Source organism: Centrocercus urophasianus, unplaced genomic scaffold (genome assembly GCF_019232065.1).
Source record: "Centrocercus urophasianus isolate 14NV4802_14NV808 unplaced genomic scaffold, USGS_Curo_1.0 seq_9, whole genome shotgun sequence".
Lineage (NCBI taxonomy): Eukaryota > Metazoa > Chordata > Aves > Galliformes > Phasianidae > Centrocercus > Centrocercus urophasianus.
In genome coordinates this window covers 39950659-39971213 of record NW_024885532.1, presented here as the reverse complement: position 1 = coordinate 39971213, position 20555 = coordinate 39950659, and the positions used below count along the sequence as shown (strand labels likewise).

Below are 20555 nucleotides of genomic sequence, written 5' to 3'. Positions count from 1 at the left end.
CTGTAGCCCCGCTGGACATGTGGCTGTGTCCTCACCTTTTTCCCTCTTCTTTACCCGTTCCTTCTTTCAGTTTTATGCCAGTTCTGTTTGCTTTGTGTCCTGGGGCTGTGACTTGATTTGTGACCTTGTTGCTGTTCACAGAATGGTTGGAAGGGCCCTCTGTGTCCATCTGCTCCAACCCCTGCTCCAGCAGGGACACCCAGAGCGGGGTGCCCAGGGCCAAGCCCGGGCGGCATTGGAAGACCTCCAAGAAGGAGATTCCACAGCCTCTGTTGGCCAACCTGTAAGCCTGCTGGTTCTTGTAAGCCAGGCTGGGTTAGCCTGGCTGTGTTCCTGGGGTGGGCTGGGGCGTGAGATGGCACTGATGATTCATTGCCTCCTGGTTGTTCCTCAGCCTGACCCCAGCAGGGCCTCTCAGGCACCGAACAAGGCTCAAAAATTATTTGAACTTCTGTCATTAATCCGGGCTTTGTATTTTATCATTCAGATAACTTATTTACTGACATCCCACTTTTCTTCCTTGCAGGCTCCTCAGCTGCATGCTACAAGCCCACCAGCCCAGGCCAGATACTGGAGGATGCTGGCTTTCTTTATCAGGACCACCAGTTGTTTGCTGGCAGGCATGACATTTCTCCACTAACAGCTGAAGCTGTCAGTGCTAAAGAAAAAGCTGGTGAGTGAGTTGCCACTCTTCCATATGAACCCATCACAGTTATGTCTGGGTTTTCCCTAAGCATTAACTAACCAGACATCATTTTTAAATATTTACTGAGATGAAGGTCACCTCCTCATCCCCAGCACAGGCAGAAGGCAGGTTCCTTTGATGGAAGTGTTATAACCCGCTGTCATTTGTCACCTGTTTCTATTTGTCCTTCTGGATGTGGTTGCTCTTCACTGAGCAGCAGGACTGAGGTGCATAGCTTCTTGCCAGCAGAACAGCACTGCTGGTCCTTCTGAACCTCAGAAACAGGCCACCGAAGTACATCCCCTGAATACAGGGATCTAATGGATGACTAGTGCAGGAGTGAAAATCCTTCTGGTGTTTTGAGTATGTGACGTTGGCTTTATCTGCTTTCCTTGCTTATAGTCTAATAACTTGTACAGTGAGCTTTTTTGCATGTAAGAGAGGTTTTTTATTTCAAGTCTGCAAAACGACTATTATGGCAAGACTCCTGTGCAGTGTGATAACACAAATACAGCAGTATGAGTTCACCGTAGCTTCAGGGGCATATGTGGCTGGACGTTTGGCTATTGTGCAGCTAGCTGGGTGGGTTTGTATCATTGGAACTAGATGATCTTTAAGATCCCTTCCAACCTAAGCCATTCATCTTGTTGGCTGAAACACTGGTTCAGGGAGCTGGCAGACCCTCTGAGTTATGGTGGCCAGGTTGCCACCCCAGCCAGTCAGGTACTTACTGATGTTGTTCAGGGAAGGCAGAGGAGAGATGTGTTCTGCAGGGCGGATGTGGAGTGGAACAGCCTCCCCCAAGCTTTACAATCATTGTTAAGCTTTTATGGCAAAAACAGTGTTAGTGGAAATGGCCAGTTGTCACAGAATAAGAGTCAAGGGTTTTTCTTCTCCTCTGGCATCCAGGTTGTATACAAGTTGTCCCACATTATGTGCAGTAACTGGTGAAACATGGGAAAACAGCAGACCTCGGGAGAAAGTTTTGCTTTTTAACAACTTTTGAACGCCAAGAAAACAAATATAAGTACTGCTGAGGAGCTCCTTTGAGAATTGGAAACAGCGGGATAGAGAAAGAAAGTTGCCAAAAATGACCTCAAAAACTGAACTCAGAACAGCACCTCCTCCTCCTCGCCTAGGAAAATGGGAGGACTCTGCAGAGCTGAGGGCTGATTTTCACCCACCAGGAGCACTCCTCTGGATGCAGACACAAATGTTTTACACCTCTTTGGGATGGGTTCATGGGATTCAGCTGGGAGGGATTATGCCATTAGGTGCCTTGCTCCAGGCAAGCTTCACTGTGTGCATCACTTTCTATGACTTATGCTCATAGTGCTGTGTAGAACAAACAGGACTAAGATGAAGAAGGGAGCTGGAGACTGTTTTGGTATTTCACCTAACCCCTCAGCTGTGTGCCTTCACTTCAGATACAGCATCTGTAAGACCTTATCCCGTACAAACGCATCTTGTGAGGCTGGGTGAAGAAGTTATATGAAGTTGTCTCTGTATTACTTCAGTCTATGTTATGGTTGTCTGTCTGATCTGTGATGCTTAAAGCTCTGGTACTACATTGCAGCCTTAACGTCTTCCTTGTATTCACCCAGCAAAATTACAAAAGTTGGTACTGACTTGCACAGAATTAGTGTTATTGGCCAGAAGGGAAATTGCAGTTTTAAGAAAGAATGCCAGAGCACAGATTCCTCTTTAATTACGCTCCCAGAGCTCTTTTATTTTCAGTAGGATTTTAGGCTTTTTCTGTGACACATCCTGTGTTGTATCTTATTGTGGCATGCAGTGCACTTGTGAGGGGATTCAGCTCTCTAACTTCAGCTGTCAAAAATGTGCTGATTTGGTATTGCTATGGAGGCTCCTCTGTAATCTGTGCCAGGCATCTTCAGGGAGAGATTTACCCAATTCCTGTCTTAGAGGAGATCACGTTTCCCTGTCCCACCATTGACTGAGGTTGGAGCCATGGGTATGGGGCATGTGGAGAATGTTGAGGGGAGGGCTGGGGAAGGGATGGGGTCACTTAGCTTAATCAGAATTAGGGGTGAGCTGCCATAAGGAGATGAGAATGGTACAGCCGTGGGGGGTAAGAGGAGCAGAGAGAGTGAGGCCTCTGAAAGTAGAACGGTGCTGTTCTCAGGCGGCCCAGAACAAGGTGTTCTCCTAACCGCTGCCTTCTCTTCCACCCAGCCGAGGAAACCCTCTGCACCTTGCACCCTCCAGCCTTCCTCCGGAGCTCAGAGGTGGAGATGCGAGGCTCGGAGGAGGTGGCAGCCGGCACGGTCCTGCAGCGTCTGATCCAGGAGCAGCTGAGGTATGGCAACCCCAGCGAGAACATGAACCTGCTGGCCATCCAGCACCAGGCAACGGGCAGCGCCGGCCCCTCCAACAGCACTGCCAGCACTCTCTCTTCCACAGAAAACCTCGCGCCCGAGGACCCACAAATGGTCCAGCCGTCGGCGCGGCAGGAACCGCAGGGGCAGGAGCACCAGGGGGACGGTGCTGCGATGGAGAAGCAGCCCCGGGCCGCGCAGCCCCCACACAGCAGCGAGGAGCTCCCCACCTACGAGGAGGCCAAGGCCCAGTCGCAGTATTTCCGGGGGCAGCCGCCGGCGGGGCCGGGATTTTATGTCGCCGGCACCTCTGGCCAGAAGTCCAGGACGGAGGGGAGGCCGACGGTGAGCCGGGCCGGCAGCGGGCAGGCGCATAAGGACGATGCGCTGAAGGAGCTGAAGCAGGGCCACGTGCGCTCGCTGAGCGAGAGGATCATGCAGCTCTCACTGGAGAGGAACGGGGCCAAGCAGCACCCGCCTGCCCCGGCAGGCAGCAAGGGGCCGAAGGCCGCCCCAACACCCAGCAAAGGCATGGACCCGCGGGGCCCGCCGCCCGAGTACCCCTACAAGGCCAAGGTGGCGGCGGCGGTGTCCCCCAGCAGCAAGGCCCCTGATCATGGGCTCTTCTATGGCGAGCAGCACCCGGCAGGGCCGCAGGACGTCCTCAAGGCCTCCTTTGTGGCCCCGCAGCCCTCCAGGACCGAGGTGGCCGTTGTCCGTTACCAGCCGCCCCCAGAGTATGGGGTGACCAGGTAATGCCCGGGGTGCGGGCCTGGCAGCCTGTGGCCACAGGAGTCTGGTTGCCTTCAAGGCTTCCTCTTTCACCACCCTTTTAGTTCTTGGTATGGAAAGGGGGGAAAATTCCTAGCTGTGCAACCAACCTCGTGTCCAGCTCTCGTTTGGGTGTTGAAGTGCCAGGGTGGCAGCTGGGCTGTAACTGTTGTAATTCATGTGGAAGAGTTTGCAGATGAGATTTCACCTGTAACTGCACGAAGGGCGCTCTCTGAGAATGTGGGAGCTTATAACCTAAGCCCTGTATCCTTGAGATCTTCAGAACCCCAAACTAAGGAAAGAAAGTGGAAAACCTGCATGAAGCTTAATTGTGAGATAGAGACATCTCTTTATTTCAGGCCTTTCTCTTTGCTCGATGGGGGGGGGAACTGTTCGCTTTACAAAGAAGGCTAGATAAAGTGTATACATCACTTAGGCCCTACTTAAATCCTCCAAACAAAGCTTACATGAGACTTTTATGGAGCTTGGCCCCTTGTGCTGGGCCTCTGCATGAGGATGGTTTTATTCCAAGCGCATTACAAATAATCCACAGTGTTTATTTCCTGTGAGCTGATTGCTGAGAGCCACACGGCTCCTGCCAGCACCGCGCTGCCTGGCTCTAAGGCAGGGGCTGGCCTGTGCCATGTCACAGCTTCCTTCATCATCTGTCCATCCAAAGCTGTTTTTCTTGCTCTTCCTAAATGCGAGTGATTCTCCATTTCATCCTGCAGCCTCCTAGGCAGTATTTTGCCAGCCTCGCTGGGTGGGTTCAGAACCTGTGTTGTGCAACTGTGGTTTTCATTTTAGAGGTTGCTTAATTAGGTTTTCACTGACACAAAATCTGCAAAGATCTTGATGGCTCTGACTTGGTGCACTTGTTTTTCTGTAGAAAAATCAGGGAGTAAATGCTCTTGTTGGAAAAGTGAAGCTTTTACTTTGAACCAGGTGTGAATTTGCTTCAGTAAATGCTGCAAAATGGTTGTAACTTGGAAAAGACCTGTGCCGTCCCTCTGAGTGGGCAGTGCTGCAGGTCTTCCCCTGACAATCATGTTTTGCTTACCAGTGCTCCCTGCACAGAGCCTGGGTAGTTTTTCAGAGCAAAATGATATTTTAAAGAGCTAAATGAAAATCTGTTTATTCTGAGAGACATCTATAGGAACTTGAGAGCTACAGGGTCAAGTTGAGGCTGTGCTCTCTGGAAGCCCTAGCAAGGCTACAGCAGCTGTTCATTCTGCTAACAAACTAACAATCTAACAAACTAACATTCTGCTAACAATCTCCAGCACTGGACTCATCTGCACATAAGAGCAGTTAGTTTGGGGTTTTGTTACTGCTCTTGGAAGATGCGGATTCAATAACCAGTTCTGCTGAGCCTGTTCTGCTGAGTCCATATAGCCAAGCAGACCTGGGCACTGTGCTCACTTCTGTGGCTAACTGGGAATGGCACTGCTGTCAAATAAGGAACCCTTTGATGCTGGTGTCAAAACTTTTCCAGGGACCTGGTCAGTGGGGCTGATACTGAGAAATCTCATCATTGAATGCAGCTTTGCATGCCAGAAAAGAGGAAAAAAGCACAAAGCTGCATTGATCTGTAGGAAAAACCCACAGATATCAGGATTGGAAATGACCTGTAGGGCCATTGATTCCCTGCCTTGCCCCACAAGTCCTCATGTGAGGAGGGAAGTGTGGCTAGGGACCCACACATATTGGCAGGTAACTGCTGAGGGAGATGGAATAACCACAGCTGCTGCTTAATTTGATGTTTGTTTGTTCTCCTGTGGCTGGTTGTCAAAGGGAATGCTGCCTTTATAGTCACAGTGGTGAAATCTCATAACTTGTCTGTAAATAGCAGTAGGACTGAAAACAGGGTGTAGGATTTGATACTACAGACACGAGTAGTGGGGTTGGAGTAGATGATCTTGGAAGCTCCCTTCCAACAAGGCCTCTGAGATGATCAGAGGGATGGAACACTCTCCTGTAAAGAAAGGTTGATGAAACTGGGATTGTTTAACTTGGAGAAGGCTCCCGAGAGACTTCATTGTGGCCTTCCAGTACTTGAAGGGAGCATATAAACAGGAGGAGGAACAGCTGTTTACGTGGATTGACAGTGAAAGGACTAGGGGGAATGGTTTTAAACTGAGACAGGGGAGGTTTAGGTTAGATATTAGGGTGAAGTTTTTCATAGAGGGTGGTGACGCACTGGAACAGGTTGCCCAAGGAGGCTGTGGATGCCCCATCCCTGGAGGCACTCAAGGCCAGGCTGGATGTGGCTCTGGGCAGCCTGGTCTGGTGGTTGGTGACCCTGCACATAGCAAGGAGGTTGAAACTGGATGATCTTTGAGATCCTTTTCAAGCCAGGCCATTCTAGGATTCTTTGAACTCAACTATTCTATTCTAAATCTAGATACTCAGTGTTATTCTGAAGACCTCTTATTCGTAGGCTTCTGCAGAAGCCATGGTATTTATATAAATTACACTTGGTGACCTGTCCTTTGTGGAGACCGTGATTGTAGAGCAGAGCTTAAAGCCTGTGGCTTAAAAGGCCAAAAGCCCATAAGGCAAATAAAGAGGAGCCAATATTTATTCTTATTTTAAATTATCAGTATTTTTCAATTGGTTATGGTGCCTTGTGCCCTGACTCACAACTTCTGAATGCTTCAAGTTGGCCAAGTGTAATAGTCTTGAAAAAGCTTTTCCTTTCCTCGTTGCTAGTTTCTAGCACATCTGTTCCTGAAGAATATCCATGCTAACTTTCCTGAGGTGCATGCTCAGAGAGGTCACAGCTTGTCAGGTAAAAGGGGTTTGAAATAATCTAATTTGATCACACAAAACCACAAATTAATTTCGGTTTTCATAACGTTTGGTCTGGTGGTTGTAACATTCTCCAGCTGGAGAATCCATCACAGACTTGTTCCACTCGCTAATTGCCCCTTCTGGCACAGATCTGTGTCTTAGTTCCAGCCTGTATTTTCTAGTTACCAGTCTGGATTTTGCAATATCTTTGTCAGATAGTGAGGAGTGCTGTGCTGTCCTTTCCTTAATGCATTAAACAAATGGAGCCTGGAGTCCCTTAATTATTTTACTGCTTTCAAAAAAAAAAGAAATCCAACAACCCAACCCATAGCCTTTTCTCATAGAAAACTTAACCAGACACGAGGCAAATAAGACATAACATCACCTCTGCAACACGGCTCCATGTTCCTTGTTTGTGTATCTCATAAACACTTGCTGTGTCAGAGGCCGGCCTGTGAGGAGCCCACCATTCAGCTTGTTACCCACTCAGACATGTGAGGGTAGTGGCAGCCCAGGATAGGGTTCCCCACTCTTTGCTTGTAGCCTGCTGTATTTATTCCTGAGTGGATGAGCTTGTATTTGGACGTGCACAAGTGCATATTGTTTCTTCATGCTCTGCTTAAGCAGCGATCCACATCGCTCAGGGTGAGCAGTGAATCCTTTTCATTGCCCCCCGTGGCACCAGTCCAGTCCTGTATGATTTCCTCATGCAATTAATGTGAATGAGGCCTTAAACTGAAACAACACTCCTTGCTGAGGGGTCTTCATTTGTGGTGATGTGAGGAAGTCTTTCATGTGGTCATCTTTTAATTCTGATTTAATCCATGTATTTTAAAAGACAGCATGAAACTGACAAATGGACTTAGGCTATTTTAAAGCTATGACACTGTTTTATATACTCAAAAACATTCCACCTGGCCTGGATATAGAAGCCTATACTTAACTGCTGGGACAGCCTGTGGCTTCTCCAGATGTGTGTGTATTTAACCTGCCCCACACGTCACTGCTGCTTTCAGACAACCTGTTTATAGTTACTCATTCAACCACATGTCTGCACCCACCGAGGAGATACAGTGTGGTCCTTTCACTCCTTGAAGTGCCCAGGAAAGTGAGGGTTGGTGGAGCTGAGGGATGTCACTGGCACCAGCACCAGTGTTGGGCACCCACACTGACTTTGGCCGATGTGTTTCAGTGAGGTAAGCAGCAGTGTAAGCATGGTTTGAGGCAGCACTGCTGGCTGGTGTGGATGCTGGCATCCACAGGGAAGGCTGAAGGCTTGCATCATGTCCTGGAGGCTGACAGTGTCCCTGCAGAAGAGATTTCTATCATCTCCTGGTCTAGTCTGTCTTTCAGTAAAATAAAGAAGAGATGAAACTGTTCCAGCAGCTTTTGTGAAGCCAGTGTCATTTCTCATTCTCCTCTGCTTTTATCTCAGTTGCATCTTCTGTGAAGGTGCAGAAAAATGGGGCTGAGGAGCACACCTTTTCCTTTGCTGGAAATTAACTGGGCTTTAGAAAGGATGTTTATTCTTCATGTGACTCCCTGTGAAGAAATAAGGTATCCTTTTTAACTGTGGAGGATATGTTTAATCGCAGAATCATTAAGGCTGGAGAAGGCCCCTAAGGTTACTTAGTCTAATCCCAGCCCACCCCACCATGCCCACTTACCACATCTCCACGGATCCTGAACACCTCCAGAGACAGTGACTGTACCACCTCCCTGGGCAGCCTGTGCCACTGCATCACCACTCTACCTGAGAAAAAAATGTTTCCTAATATCCAACCTGAACCTCCTCTGGTTCGACTTAAGGCAGATATGGTGTGTCTTTTTAAATGATTTTTCCATGCAGAACATAACACAATCACCTCCAAAGTAGTTGGATGACAACTTTCCAGCACTAACAGGCATCACTAACAAAACAGTGAATTCTAGAGATGAGTCCAAGTGTGCAAATTGGTTTTGAAATAAACCAGAGTGCTTGGACTGTTGCTTTTCCCATAAAACAGGATATTATAAAGACTGTGCTTTGGCTACTGAAAGTCTTCTCCTGTTTCTGGCAGCATCAGCATTTAGTAATGGATATCTAGGCTGTTTCCTTGCACCATGACCAGCAGACTGGGCTTACTGACTTCTCTGATGTCCTGCCTTTTCCCCATGTGTAGGTATCACTGCATTTAGGTGCAGCATCCACAGCAGATAAGGATGTGAGGTGAAATGCTGTGAAAGCTGAACAAGCCAGTCTGCCCTGAAGGCTAGGGAAGGCAAAGCATTCAGAGAAAGATAAGCTACAGAGATTGGAGGGGCATTTTAAATACTATTGTAAGTCTTAGAATGGTTTGGGTTGGAAGGGACTTTTAAGATCACCTAGATCCAGCCCTGCTATAGGTGGGGACACCTCTCTCTAGATCAGGTTGCTCGCAGCCCCACACAGCCTGGCATTGAATGCTTCCAGGTCATCACGGTAGGTTGCAGCCTACATCCTTACTCAGCTGTCTGTTTTCTGTCCCTGCACAGAGGTGACCTGAGTTGTACCTGAACCAGTACGAAGGTAGACTTTCCCTCCCAGAACATTCCCAAGGATTTTAGTTTCATTACTTCTGAATGCTGCCTTGCTTTATTGAGCAGTAGCTTTTCTGTATTTGTGATTGCCTGGGAGTCAGTGAGTAGACTTTACCATTAGTTGGTTTCTGATTCCTTTATTCAGTTACACATTGCCCTCAGCAGTCTTGTGTTGACCTTTCTCTTCCCAAGGAGTTCCAACAGGTGTGTTAAGGCTGTGTCTGAATGTAGGGTTGTGGATGGCCTTGCTGAATTCTGTGAGATTTCTTACGGCAGTGAGGTCCGTGGTGAAGAGTTTTGCTGAAGAAACTGTATTGCAAGCTGTTACATATGCTGCAAGCTGTATATCATGTGAGACAGTGCAGCGTAGTGATCCTAGGGATCACAGGTCTGTCTGCCTTCTTGTGTCTCTCTATGCTAGAAGCCAATTTCTTTCTTTTTTCATTTTCTGCATTGCATTGCAGAAATTAACATTGCAGAAATTAATAGAAGCCCTATTTCTAGAAGAATGCCAGCAAAATTATGTTTTCAATATAAATGTTGCTGCGGTGTTGCAGCCTATCCAAACCTTGGGATATCCCCCAGTTTCATGCTTTTAAAAAGGACAATTTTTGATGGAACTGTGCTTGGCTGAAAGGTTTTAGCCTGCTCTAATGTAGAGCAAGATCAGTGTTTAAAGTACAGCAAAAACATTTTGAGAATGTCATTCTTTGCTAAGTCCAAAGGAGTTCAGGATAATCCTGATTGCTTTGTTTCTTTTGAGTTCTAAAGAGGTCGAATGTGAACAAAGCTCCTATTCCTACAAATATTGATTTATTAACTTGACTTGCTGTGTTGATTTCATCGTATACACATTGAGGCACTTCACCGTTGACTAAGTCATAATTAAACTAGGACAGATTAAATAAGTAAAAGGGAAGCTGGAACTGGGTAATGCCCATTATGTTGAACAGCCATGCTTCAGAAGGAGCTGTGTGTGTTCTGGTTCTATGTCCCAAGTTGGAGAACGCTTCAGAGAATTTCTCCTGCAGCCCCAGCTGTAAGGATGCTGGGGTCTGACTGTTGCTGCTAACCTATAATAACTCAGTGTGTGATTCACCCTTCAAGAGAATGGAGGTCCTGAGCACCTCTCCTCACTCTTGGGAATAAAGCCAAGCAGATGAAGCGTGTGTGAAAAGGTTAGTGATGGGAGGTTGGATTTCCCACAAGTACAGTCTCAGGTGTTCAGAGGGTGTATCTACAACAGGAGATCGCAGTACTTGATCATGAAAAAGGAAAGAAAAATCACTGTATCTCACCTGGATTAGATTCAGAGATCAATTGAAAAGTGTGTTATGTTGCTCAAAGCTATTCCCATACAGAAGTGAGAAAATCTGTATCTGTAGCGTGTCCTTCATAGCAATATAACTGTGCCCAGACAGCAGGGCTTTTACATGTGTTAAACCAGCTGCCTTTTGTTTTGACAGAGCTAGCTCCCACTTAGCTGCACTAATTGTGGTAACACACCACAGTGCAGACTGGCTGTCAGCTGCATTTGCACAAGTTTGTGGAGCACCTTTTGCATTGTGAGTGACATCCCTTGTTCCACTGCTTATGGTATTGTTTGTTGTGCAGTTTTTCAAGTGAACAGTATTTCAGTCCTGCATGAGTGCAAGATCCCTGTGAAGATACTGTGAGGGCTGTGCCACGTGGTGTTGGTTGGTCTCAGGGAGATAAAACAAGCCCTTAGCTCACTGTGACCCCTGGAGCAGCTGCTGTGAGGCCCAGACCCAGCTGCAGGCAGAAGCGGTGAGGACGGAGAGGACTCAGCTGCTGAAGATGTTTGCATGAGGCTGCTCACTGTGTACATGCCTGATTTCAGTGTGCTTATGGACTCTGAGAAACAGTGCTGTTGGGGCTTTAGCCTCACAGACTTTTTGCAGGACATCTTTGTGAAGGGGAGATGGATGCTTCAAGTTTCCCCATGAATCCAGAGGGAGCAGAGCCAAGCAGCTACGCTAACACAGTCCTTACAGCTTCCATGCTGTACCCAGTCTTCCTGGTGATCTCAGTGCTGCCTCCACCTCCTGTGCTCTGAGCAGTAAGAAATTTCCCTGGATTAAAATGGTCTCTGCAACTAGCAGCTGAATCAGATCATAGAAACGTTAGGGTTGAAAAGACCTTTAATATCACCTGGTCCAACCATCAGCCCATCCCCACCATGCTTACTAACCACGTTCCTCAGTGCCACATCTCCATGGGTCCTGAACACCTCCAGGGATGGTGGTTGCACCACCTCCCTGGGCAGCCTGTGCCAATGCCTCACCACTCTTTCTGAGAATAAATTGTTCCTAATACCCAACCTGAACCTCCCCTAGCACAACTTAAGGCTATTACCTTTCATCAGTTATCTGGGAGAAGAGGCCAACCCCCACCTTACCACAACCTCCTGTAAGTTTTAGAGTGATAAGGACTTCCCTGAGTCTCCTCCAGACTGAACAATCCCAGTTCCCTCAGCTCCACAGACTTGTGCTCCAGACTTTTCACAGATTCATTGCCCTTCTGTGCAACAGATACTGATCTGTTCTCCCTCTGTGGGTCTGTTTCTGCACAAATATTTCAGCTGGCAGCAGATATTTTTCTGTAGATCCAGTGGATTTAGAGGAGCAGTTACTGCCTGTCTTGGCTAGGCATTGTATCCTTGTCCTTTGGCCATGGCAGCAGCAAAATCCATGCCAACATGGCTCAGTTGTGACAGAGCACTGGACAGGCTGCCCAGAGAGCTTGTGGAGTCTCCTTCTCTGGAGATATTCAAGAGCTGTCTGGTTGATTCTTTTGTAACCTGCTGTAGAGAACCTGCTTTAGCAGAGGATTGGACCTGATTGTTTCCAGAGGTCCCTTCCAACCCCTGCAACCCCTGTGATTTTTTCGTAAGGATGTGGTGGGAGCCAACCAGCTGAAAGCAGCCTGGCAGGAAAGGACCTGGGAGACACCAAGCTGAACATGAGTCAGCAATGTGCCCTTGATGCTGAGTTAACTCTTGATGCTAAGAAGGCTGGCACTGCAGCATCCTGCACTGCATCAGGCAGAGCGTTGCCAGCAGGGTGAGGGAGGTGATGCTTCTCCTCTGCTCAGCATTGGTGAGGCCACACCTGGAGTCCTGTGTGCAGTTCTGCACCCCCCAGAACAGTAGAGGTATAGGCATGCTGGAGAGAGTCACCAGTGTGATGAGGGAGTGGAGTACCTCTGCTATGAGGAAAGGATTACATCTGGACTGTTCAGTCTGAAGAAGGGGAGGCTCAGGGATCTCACAGAATGGCCCGGGTTTAAGGGACCTCAAGGATCATGAATCTTCAACCTGCCTACCACAGGCAGGTCCAACAGCCTCCCCATATACTAGACCAGGTTGCCCAGGGCCCCATCCAATCTGGCCTTGAACACCTCCAGGGATGGGGCATCCGCAACCTCTCTGGGCAGCTGTTCCAGCACCTCACCACTCTCATAGTAAAGAACTTCCCGTCTCATCAATGTCCATAAATACCTGAGGGGAGAGTGTAAAAAGGATGGAACCAGACTCTTGTTAGTGGTGCCCAGTGTCAGGACAGGAGGCAGTGAACACAAACAGCAATAGGGAGATTTCAGAATTTCCAGGATGTGCTTCAATGCTGTATGGTAGATGGAGGACTGACACAGTTTGCCCAGAGAGGCTGTTGGGTCTTCTTGCAGACACCTAAAAGCTGTAAGGGAGCTGCACCAAACTTCCAGCGGTCCCTTTCAACCCCAAACCATTCCATGGTTTTGTGACTGCCTGCAAAGGCAGCAAACTGCAAAAACAGGTGAGCAAGTCCAGCATTTTAACCTGGTGTGTAGCTCTGGAGCTGCCTCAGACCCATCACACTGAGGACATTTTAATGGAAATTGGGGCTCCTTTTGCAGCCCAGGCTTTGCTGAGCTCAGTCTGAAGGCTGTGGCCTGCAGGCCCACCGGCCAGGAAGTCACCATGGGAGGGGTGCGCACACTCCTTTCCTTTCTGGCGCTGTGGCTGATGACAAATGCAGGGGACCGAGGCCTCCTGGCACACTGAGCTGGAGTGGCACCCTGCCTCCACCGTGCCCCTCTTTGTGCTAAGGCAGCAGACCTTCCTGCAGGCATGGCTGAATGCTGCGCCCCTCAGAAGGGGACAGCCAGCCTCAGGGCAGGGCTGCTCGGGGCAGGTGAAAGCCATCCTGAGGCCGGAGGGAGCTCATTTTCAGTCTGTTAGCTTTTAGGGCAGGATTTTAAAAGTGTGCTCACTTTTCATCTTGTTCTGCTGCAATTGCAGGTAGTGATGGGTTATTATCATTGGAAGCAGAATGAGGTCAACGCTGGGAGTTTTTGAAAACCCCTGTTTGAGATGCTGTGTACACAGCAGTCATCATATTTATTATGTATTTATATAGCACAAAACTGTCTGCCTGCAGAACAGTCTTCATAGATCTGTGAGGGTAAAGGCATCCATCCGCTAGATCTCCTTACGGTATGGAGATAAGGGCAGTGTGGGCTGTGCAAGGCCGACAGCTTGCGATGAAGCCAGAATACACCTCTTAAAGAGTGCTTGATTGCTGGACTTCAGGTTGAGCTAGAATATGCCTTGTAGGTCTTGAGGTAGAGCAGAGAAAATGTGGCCTAGGCTGAGCCACTTAATGAGAAATTATGTTGATTTTGGAGCCTGTGTTTTAGTTTTGGTGTCTTGGCTGAGGAGCTCTGCGTGTGGCTGCCTACCTTGGCCAGGTCCCCAAGGTCAAAACTGGCCTGGCTGGGTGTGTCTGGAGGGATGGGAGAAGCTTTGAGCTCCTCTCTGCCTCAGTTCTCCCTTTGTAAAGAGGGTTTGTGTTGCTTGTTGATCTTGCAGGAGTGAAAGGCAGAATGGAAGTCAGGGAATGACTTGCACCCCCTCTCTAGAGGTATTGCCATATTGTTGGAGGTGTTCATGGTCAGGTTGGATGGGGCCCTGGGTGGTCTGGTCAAACGCCTAATTTAATGGGTGGCAACCCTGCCCAACTAGCTAATCTTTGGGGTCCCTTCCAACACAATCCATTCCGTAACTGTGGTCCTACCTGAGCACCAGCTTCAGGATTACCCTCCCTGCCAAAACGTGCTCCTGGGTTATCCTCCAGCCACTGCCAACTGGCTGTGGAGGATTAAAGAGCAATCTCTCACCAGGAAGCACAGCCCACAAGCAGTTTGCAAGGGCTCTTCACCCTGGTATAAGGCTGGTGGGTGATGGATGCCATTTGTCGTGGAGTGACACAATGAGGTCTCACCCAGCTTTCACTGCACGGGATGACTGATCAGGCTGTGCTTCCAGCAGCTCTGCAGCAGCCCTTCCCTTTGATGCTCACTAAAGTCGTACAGGGACACTGCTTTGCTCACATCACTTTCTTTCACCTCCAAATTTGGCTGCTCAGCCCCTCGGCTCGCTCCAGGCAGGGGGCAGTTTTTGAAAGGTGAGTAATGCATCCCTTGTGCTCCAGTCACAGCCGTGGGCTTAAGCTACTCTGTGATGGGGTTTGTGCTGAGGTGGGGGCAGGGAGAGGCTGGCAGAGGGCTGAAATATTAGCTGTGCACCTTGTTAAAAATGCTGCTTTTGACTCAATGCTTCCTTTATCCCTTCGCACCAGATGCATACATCAATGTCAACAACAGGCGAGGAGACAATTTACCCAGTGCCTGCTGCGACTGTTGGTATTTAGGAGCGACTAAATCATGACTGTACAGTTATAACCCTATTAATAAACCCTGCAGTAATTATATGGAAGCCCGTGTGTGCATCTTGAGGGTGAGCAGCTCTAACACATCCCTGCCTGTGCTTTCCTGCAGCCGACAATGCCAGCCTCCCTTCCCGCCGCCGCCGGCCCAGCAGCACAGCCCCATGTCCTCGCAGGCCTCCTCCGCTGCGGGCCCTCTGCTTCCAGGCTCCTTGCCTCCACTGCCAGCCCCCTCCACTGCCCAGCCACCTGTGCCACCTGGCCAGCAGCTGACACCCGACGCCTTCGCCATCGTGGAGAGGGCGCAGCAGATGGTGGAGATGCTCTCCGAGGAGAACCACGTGCTGCGGCAGGAGCTGGAGGGCTACTATGAGAAGGCAGACAAGCTGCAGAAGGTACGTGAAGGTGTGGGGATAGGGAACAGTCTCAGTGCTCCTGCATTTGGGTTCCTCAAGAGATTGTTCATGGCTCTGTCGCTGCAATGGGAACATACCAGTGAGCAGTCTCTCACCACTGCCTCTCAGTGGTGGTGTCCCGTAAGCGTAATACCGTGCCCCGGTGCCCACAGGCTCCTCTGCCTGTAGGGTGTAGCAAGGCAGCTCATCAAGCATCCTTCATTTGGGAACTTTCCATCCTTCTCTGATTGCTCAGAAAATCATACAATCATAGAATGGCCTGAGTTGAAAGGACCACAATGATCGTCGTGTTTCAACCCGTCTGCTTTGTGCAGGGTCACCAACCACCAGACCAGGCTGCCCAGAGCCACATTCAGGCTGGTCTTGAATGCCTGCAGGCATGGAGCATCCACAGCCTCCTTGGGCTACCTGTTCCAATGTGTCACTACCCTCTGGATGAGAAGCTGTGAATGCCCCATTCCTGGAGGTTTTCAAGGCCAAATTGAATGGGACCCCGATGTACTGGGTGACAACCTGACCTTTAGCAGGGATATTGGAACTAGATGATCTTTAAGGTCCCTTACGACGCAAGCCGTATGTTCCGTGACAGCTTTGCTGGAATGTGCCTCATGCAGGCAGGGTGTTCTAGGGCAGCCAAGTTGCACAGGCAGTAGAGCTGTATACAAGAAGCATTTGAAGAGCATGACCACGGCTATCCTGAGTGTTTCATACAATGAGCTAGCATGGCACTCCACTCTATGAAAGCTTAGCAGACAGTGATGGGGTTGATGTAGTTTGAAGATTGGTGTGGTTGGACAACCAAAAGACATGGTTTGGATAGTGTGATTATCAGAGAGGTCTTCAGTGATTGCTCTGAATTCCTAAAAGCTAATCTTAGATAGCTGTGTTTGAATGTTTTGGTTCAAAAACAACTGTCACTTTGTCTGAATGAATCTGGTAAATATTTGCTCAAAAAACCATTTGTGAAGAGCTCCTGTACCCTCTTTCCTGTATGCACAGTGGGCATTTTCAGCGAAGAAAGGTGATGTCTCATGCACTGCCTAGGTTGACAAGGAAAGACAGTTGAAAATTAGATAAAGCAGATGTTGTTTAAAAGTGAGGTCTCACCAAAGTTGATACAGAGGTGCTCCCAAGCCTGCTGGCTTTGGGTCCCTGGGGCCCAGGACCATATGAATTATTTACATAAACTGGAATACCGTACTGCTTTGACAGGCAAGTCTGGGAAATTTCTAAAGCATACTGAAGATAACTTCCTGTCACAAGTATTTAGTAAGCCAGCTAGGAAAGATGCCCTCTGGGATCTGTTTCTTAAGAATAGGGAAGGCCTTGTGGGAGATGTGGAGGTAGCTAGGTTCTCTTGGCAACAGTGATCATGGATTAATTAGTTGAGTTCAAAATCTTTGGAGTAATGAGAAATAACAGTCCCCAGGATTGTCATCCTGGATTTTAAGAGAGCAAACTTTAAGCTTCTCAGGGAACTCATTTGCATCTGCTCTGGAGAGTCTAGGGGTCCATGAAAGCTGATCAGTTTTGGAGAACCACCTTCTAAAAGCCCAGGAACCAGCAATCACCACTGTGCTACAAGGCAAGCAATTGGGACAGATGACTGGTCTGGCTGAATAAGGAACTCCTCCTGGTAATTATTAGGAAAAAGAAAGAATATGATCTCTGGAAGCAAGATCTGGCTTCACAGGAAAATTATAGAGCTGTGGTTCTCATCTGCAGGGAGAAAACAAGAAAAAACAAATTCAGTTTGGATTGATATTGGCCAGTGTGGTGTCAGACAACAGAATTATGTCAATAGCAAAAAGGAAACATTGAGCTGATACTTTATGGACACCTAACAAGTAAGGATGCCTTTTTGCCTTAGTAGATCTTGAGTTGCCCAGTCCTCTGAGTTGGAGGATTGTGACTGAGGGGAGCAGTGACTTTTCATGTATGGTCATGGAAATTGTCAGGGACCAGTTGTATCAGCTGATGGCTTGTAAATCCTTGGAGTCGGATGGCATTCATCCCAGAGTACAGAGAGATTTAGCAGATGTTATAGCTGGATCCCTCTCAACTATTTACCGAAGGTCCTGAGAGTCCAGGAAGGTTCCTGCTGATTGGAAGATAGCAGTCTGTCTACAAGAAAGACATGAAAGACTCTGGAAACTACGGACCTGTTAGTGTAAACTCAGTACCTAAAAAGCCATGGAGAAAGTTATCCTAGGTGCTACTGAAGGGCACAGAATAAGGCTATTGTCAGACATTGTCGACATGGCTTCATGATGGCAAAGTCCTCCTTTAATTAAATTTGATCTCCTTCTATGGTAAGGTAAGCTTGGTGAATTAAAAGAAGGCAGTGGTAATCTTTCTGGACATTAGATAGAGTACCTCATAGCAGAATATCCTTCTGCATGGATTGTCCAGCTGTGAGATGAAGAGGTTCACCCTGTGCTGGGAAGGGAACTGGCTGGAGGGCAGAGCTCAAAGGGTGCGAGTGAATGGGTCCGGTCACTTGTAAGAGAGGTCAGATACTAGGACAGACTTCCCACTGAAGTGGTTGATGCCCCATGGCTGTCAGTGTTCAAAAGGCATTTAGGTAATGCTCTCAATAATACACTTTTGGTTAGTCCTGGAGTGGTCAGGCAATTGGCCTAGATGGTCTTTGTAGGTCTCTTCCAACTGAACTATTTTAATTCCCATTCTAATTTAGGATCCTGTGCTACTTTTTCATTTATGACTTCTCACCACATAGGCAGAAATGACATTAGGCTTCTGGTCTTCTCTCTCTGAATTTAGGAGTTCTGTTTTTCTGTGCTGTGTTATATCAGAGACACATTTCTACAGGAGAGCCAGCACTGAGAGACCATGTCTCAAGACCCAGATTTGGGGAAATCTTTGACTAGAAAGTCCAGAAAGGTTTAAAAAGAGATATGTTGTTTTGTAGCTGCTGCTAATTTTGCAACCTCCTCTGTGCTGTATTCACAGAATTTCCTAAAGTTAGTCAAAACATTTTTTCAGCAGCATTACTTGTGAGTATAGCTGTAAAGGCTTCCCCGTGGCCTTTGTGGGCAAAAGTAAATATTCCATTTATTAATTTCACAAAAGCTGCGTTGTTCAGTAGAAGCTATGTATGATGCCCTAAAAACATTCAGCTTCCCTTTCACACTCCTAGAAATGGCTTGCTCTTTATTTTGGATGCCCTGCAAGCTGATTGCATCAGACACCAACAGAAAGGTATTCAGGCATGGGGCTGAAGTCTCACTTCAGTCAACAGAGCGTGGACTCGAATCCCATTGACTTTGCGGGAATGTAAGCAGACTCTTAAAGCAAAACACGTGCTCAAGTGCATTCTTTCTTCAGGAAAATTTCCTGAACCAAAACCTTCACACACATTATGCTATCTGTGGGTTTTTTTTCCGTGTTTGAGCACGTGGCCAGGGCAGGTCCTTCTGTGTTCCCACAGCTGAACACCACATCTGAAAAACCAATGGAGTTGAATTCTGTATGTTGGGTGTGGAAGGTCTTCTCTGTTGCTGAAAGTGGAAAAGTTATGAGAAGTACTTCTTTTTGTCTGTGTGTACCAAAGTTATTCTATGTAGGGCAACCCTCCCTGCACTTCTATTCTCTTAACAGAATTAGGAGAAGAAATCAGAGAGAGAAAATCAGCTTGACGCAGAGCTCCCCGAGCGTTCACATGAGCGGATCAACCTAGAGGGCTGTCAGATTCTAAGTCATGTCTGAACAGACATTCTGCAGAGAGGCAGAGGCAACGATTAATCCCTGTGCTGCTTGATGTGGTGTCTGGTTTTCTTATCAAAAAGAGCTGGAGGGGAAGGGCGCACATTATTTTTAGCTTTTTCAGTAAAGCAGAGCATTGCTTTTTCTGCTGCTTTTTGGTGGACAAACCTTGCTGAGCTTTAATTGCTGGGCTGGTGCTTTCCCATGTGTTTCTGGAGGTTGTTTGAGTAGGTCAGTTCTAGATGCAGCCTCAGCAGAAGAAAAGAAAGGAAGTCTCAGAGCTGCTCAGAAACGTCAGCATAACTTATAACTGTTCTGCTGTCCTGTAATTTTATTCATTGCTGATGGAGGTTTTTGCTGAAGTCTTTGCCTCTGTGGATGGAGGCAGCTTGCATGGTGACGCCCTTTGGGAAAGATGGGTATCTCAGCAGAGACTGAGCAGAGCAGAGCCCCCACAGTAACCAGCAGTGTGAGGCAGGGCTGTTGTGCTGGGGAAATCCCTGCTGTGTTGGAAAATCTGCTCTGCTGTGGTAGGAGCTCTCTGGAGCAGGCATCGTCTGCTTCGGATAACAGCTGAGTGTGAGAAGGAAAGCACAAAAGATCTTGGGGCACCCAACTGAGCACGGTGTCCTCCTGGGATCATGTTATGAATAAAGGGGCATTCCTTGAAAATTAATTTTGCTGAGCCAAATCTTTGTTCCAAGGGAGAGTTAGAGAAGCTTGTTTTCTGTAAATGGTCACAGAGAATGATGCAGGGTAGCTTGAGTATAGATAGCCTCTAACTACTTGCAGGAGTAAAGCTATCAGAGGTCACACTGATCCAAAGGAAAAGCCATAGCCCTAAGTAGCTGCAACTGTGCTGTTATTTGAGTAACTACTTGATATGCTCTGATTCTGCAAAATTCACACAAAACAGATTTTCTCATAAAGGTTCATGCTTGTGTAAGCTTGTGTTGTTATGTGTGTGAGGAAAAATACACATAATTACACTAGAAAGGTACTGGAGTGGGGCTCTTTATCCAGAAGTATAGTGATAAGGCGAGAGCTAATGGCTTTAAGCTAAAAGGAGGGAGATGTCAATGAGACTTTTGGAAGAACTGCTTTATTTAGAGGGTGGCAAGGTACTGGAAAAGGTTTCCCAAAGAAGCTGTTGATATCCCATCCCTCAAAAAGGACAGATTGCACAGGGCTTTGGGCAACCTGCCCTAGTAGAAGGTGTCCCTATCCATGGTAGGAGGGGTGGAACTCGGTGGTCTTTAAGGTCCTTTTCAACCCAAATCAGTTTTTGATTCCATGCAAAAGAGAACTCCTTGTCTGTTTTTGAACCACAGTCAGATTCAGGCTGAGTTTTAAATGAAGATTTTTTCTAGTGCATGATATTTTTAATACTGATTTCTTGTTGATGGGAAATAAGTTCACTGCCAGGAAAGGATAAAAGGAATCTTTGCATGTGCTTTACAGCAATGCAGGTAGGTTTTACGCAGCGTTCCTCTGAGTGTGCTGTCCCCATGGGGGAAACACATTTGTTGTCTGTTCTTGT

The 20555-nt window shown here is 47.7% G+C and overlaps 1 protein-coding gene across 2 annotated transcripts in view; it reads left to right on the top strand.

Moving 5' to 3' along the window:
• Window positions 1-530: 530 nt before the first annotated feature.
• The window catches only part of AMOTL1 (angiomotin like 1), a 46588-nt gene continuing 26563 nt past the window's right edge, over window positions 531-20555 (top strand). Inside the window, exons 1-3 of one of the 2 annotated variants that reach the window (XM_042839284.1) lie at window positions 531-673; window positions 2882-3776; window positions 14986-15268. In XM_042839284.1, the coding sequence (XP_042695218.1) occupies window positions 2941-3776; window positions 14986-15268 (1119 nt within the window). In that variant the 5' untranslated portion in view covers window positions 531-673; window positions 2882-2940. Of the gene's footprint in view, window positions 674-2881; window positions 3777-14985; window positions 15269-20555 lie in introns of those variants that run through there. The other variant, XM_042839282.1, reaches the window with a different exon arrangement.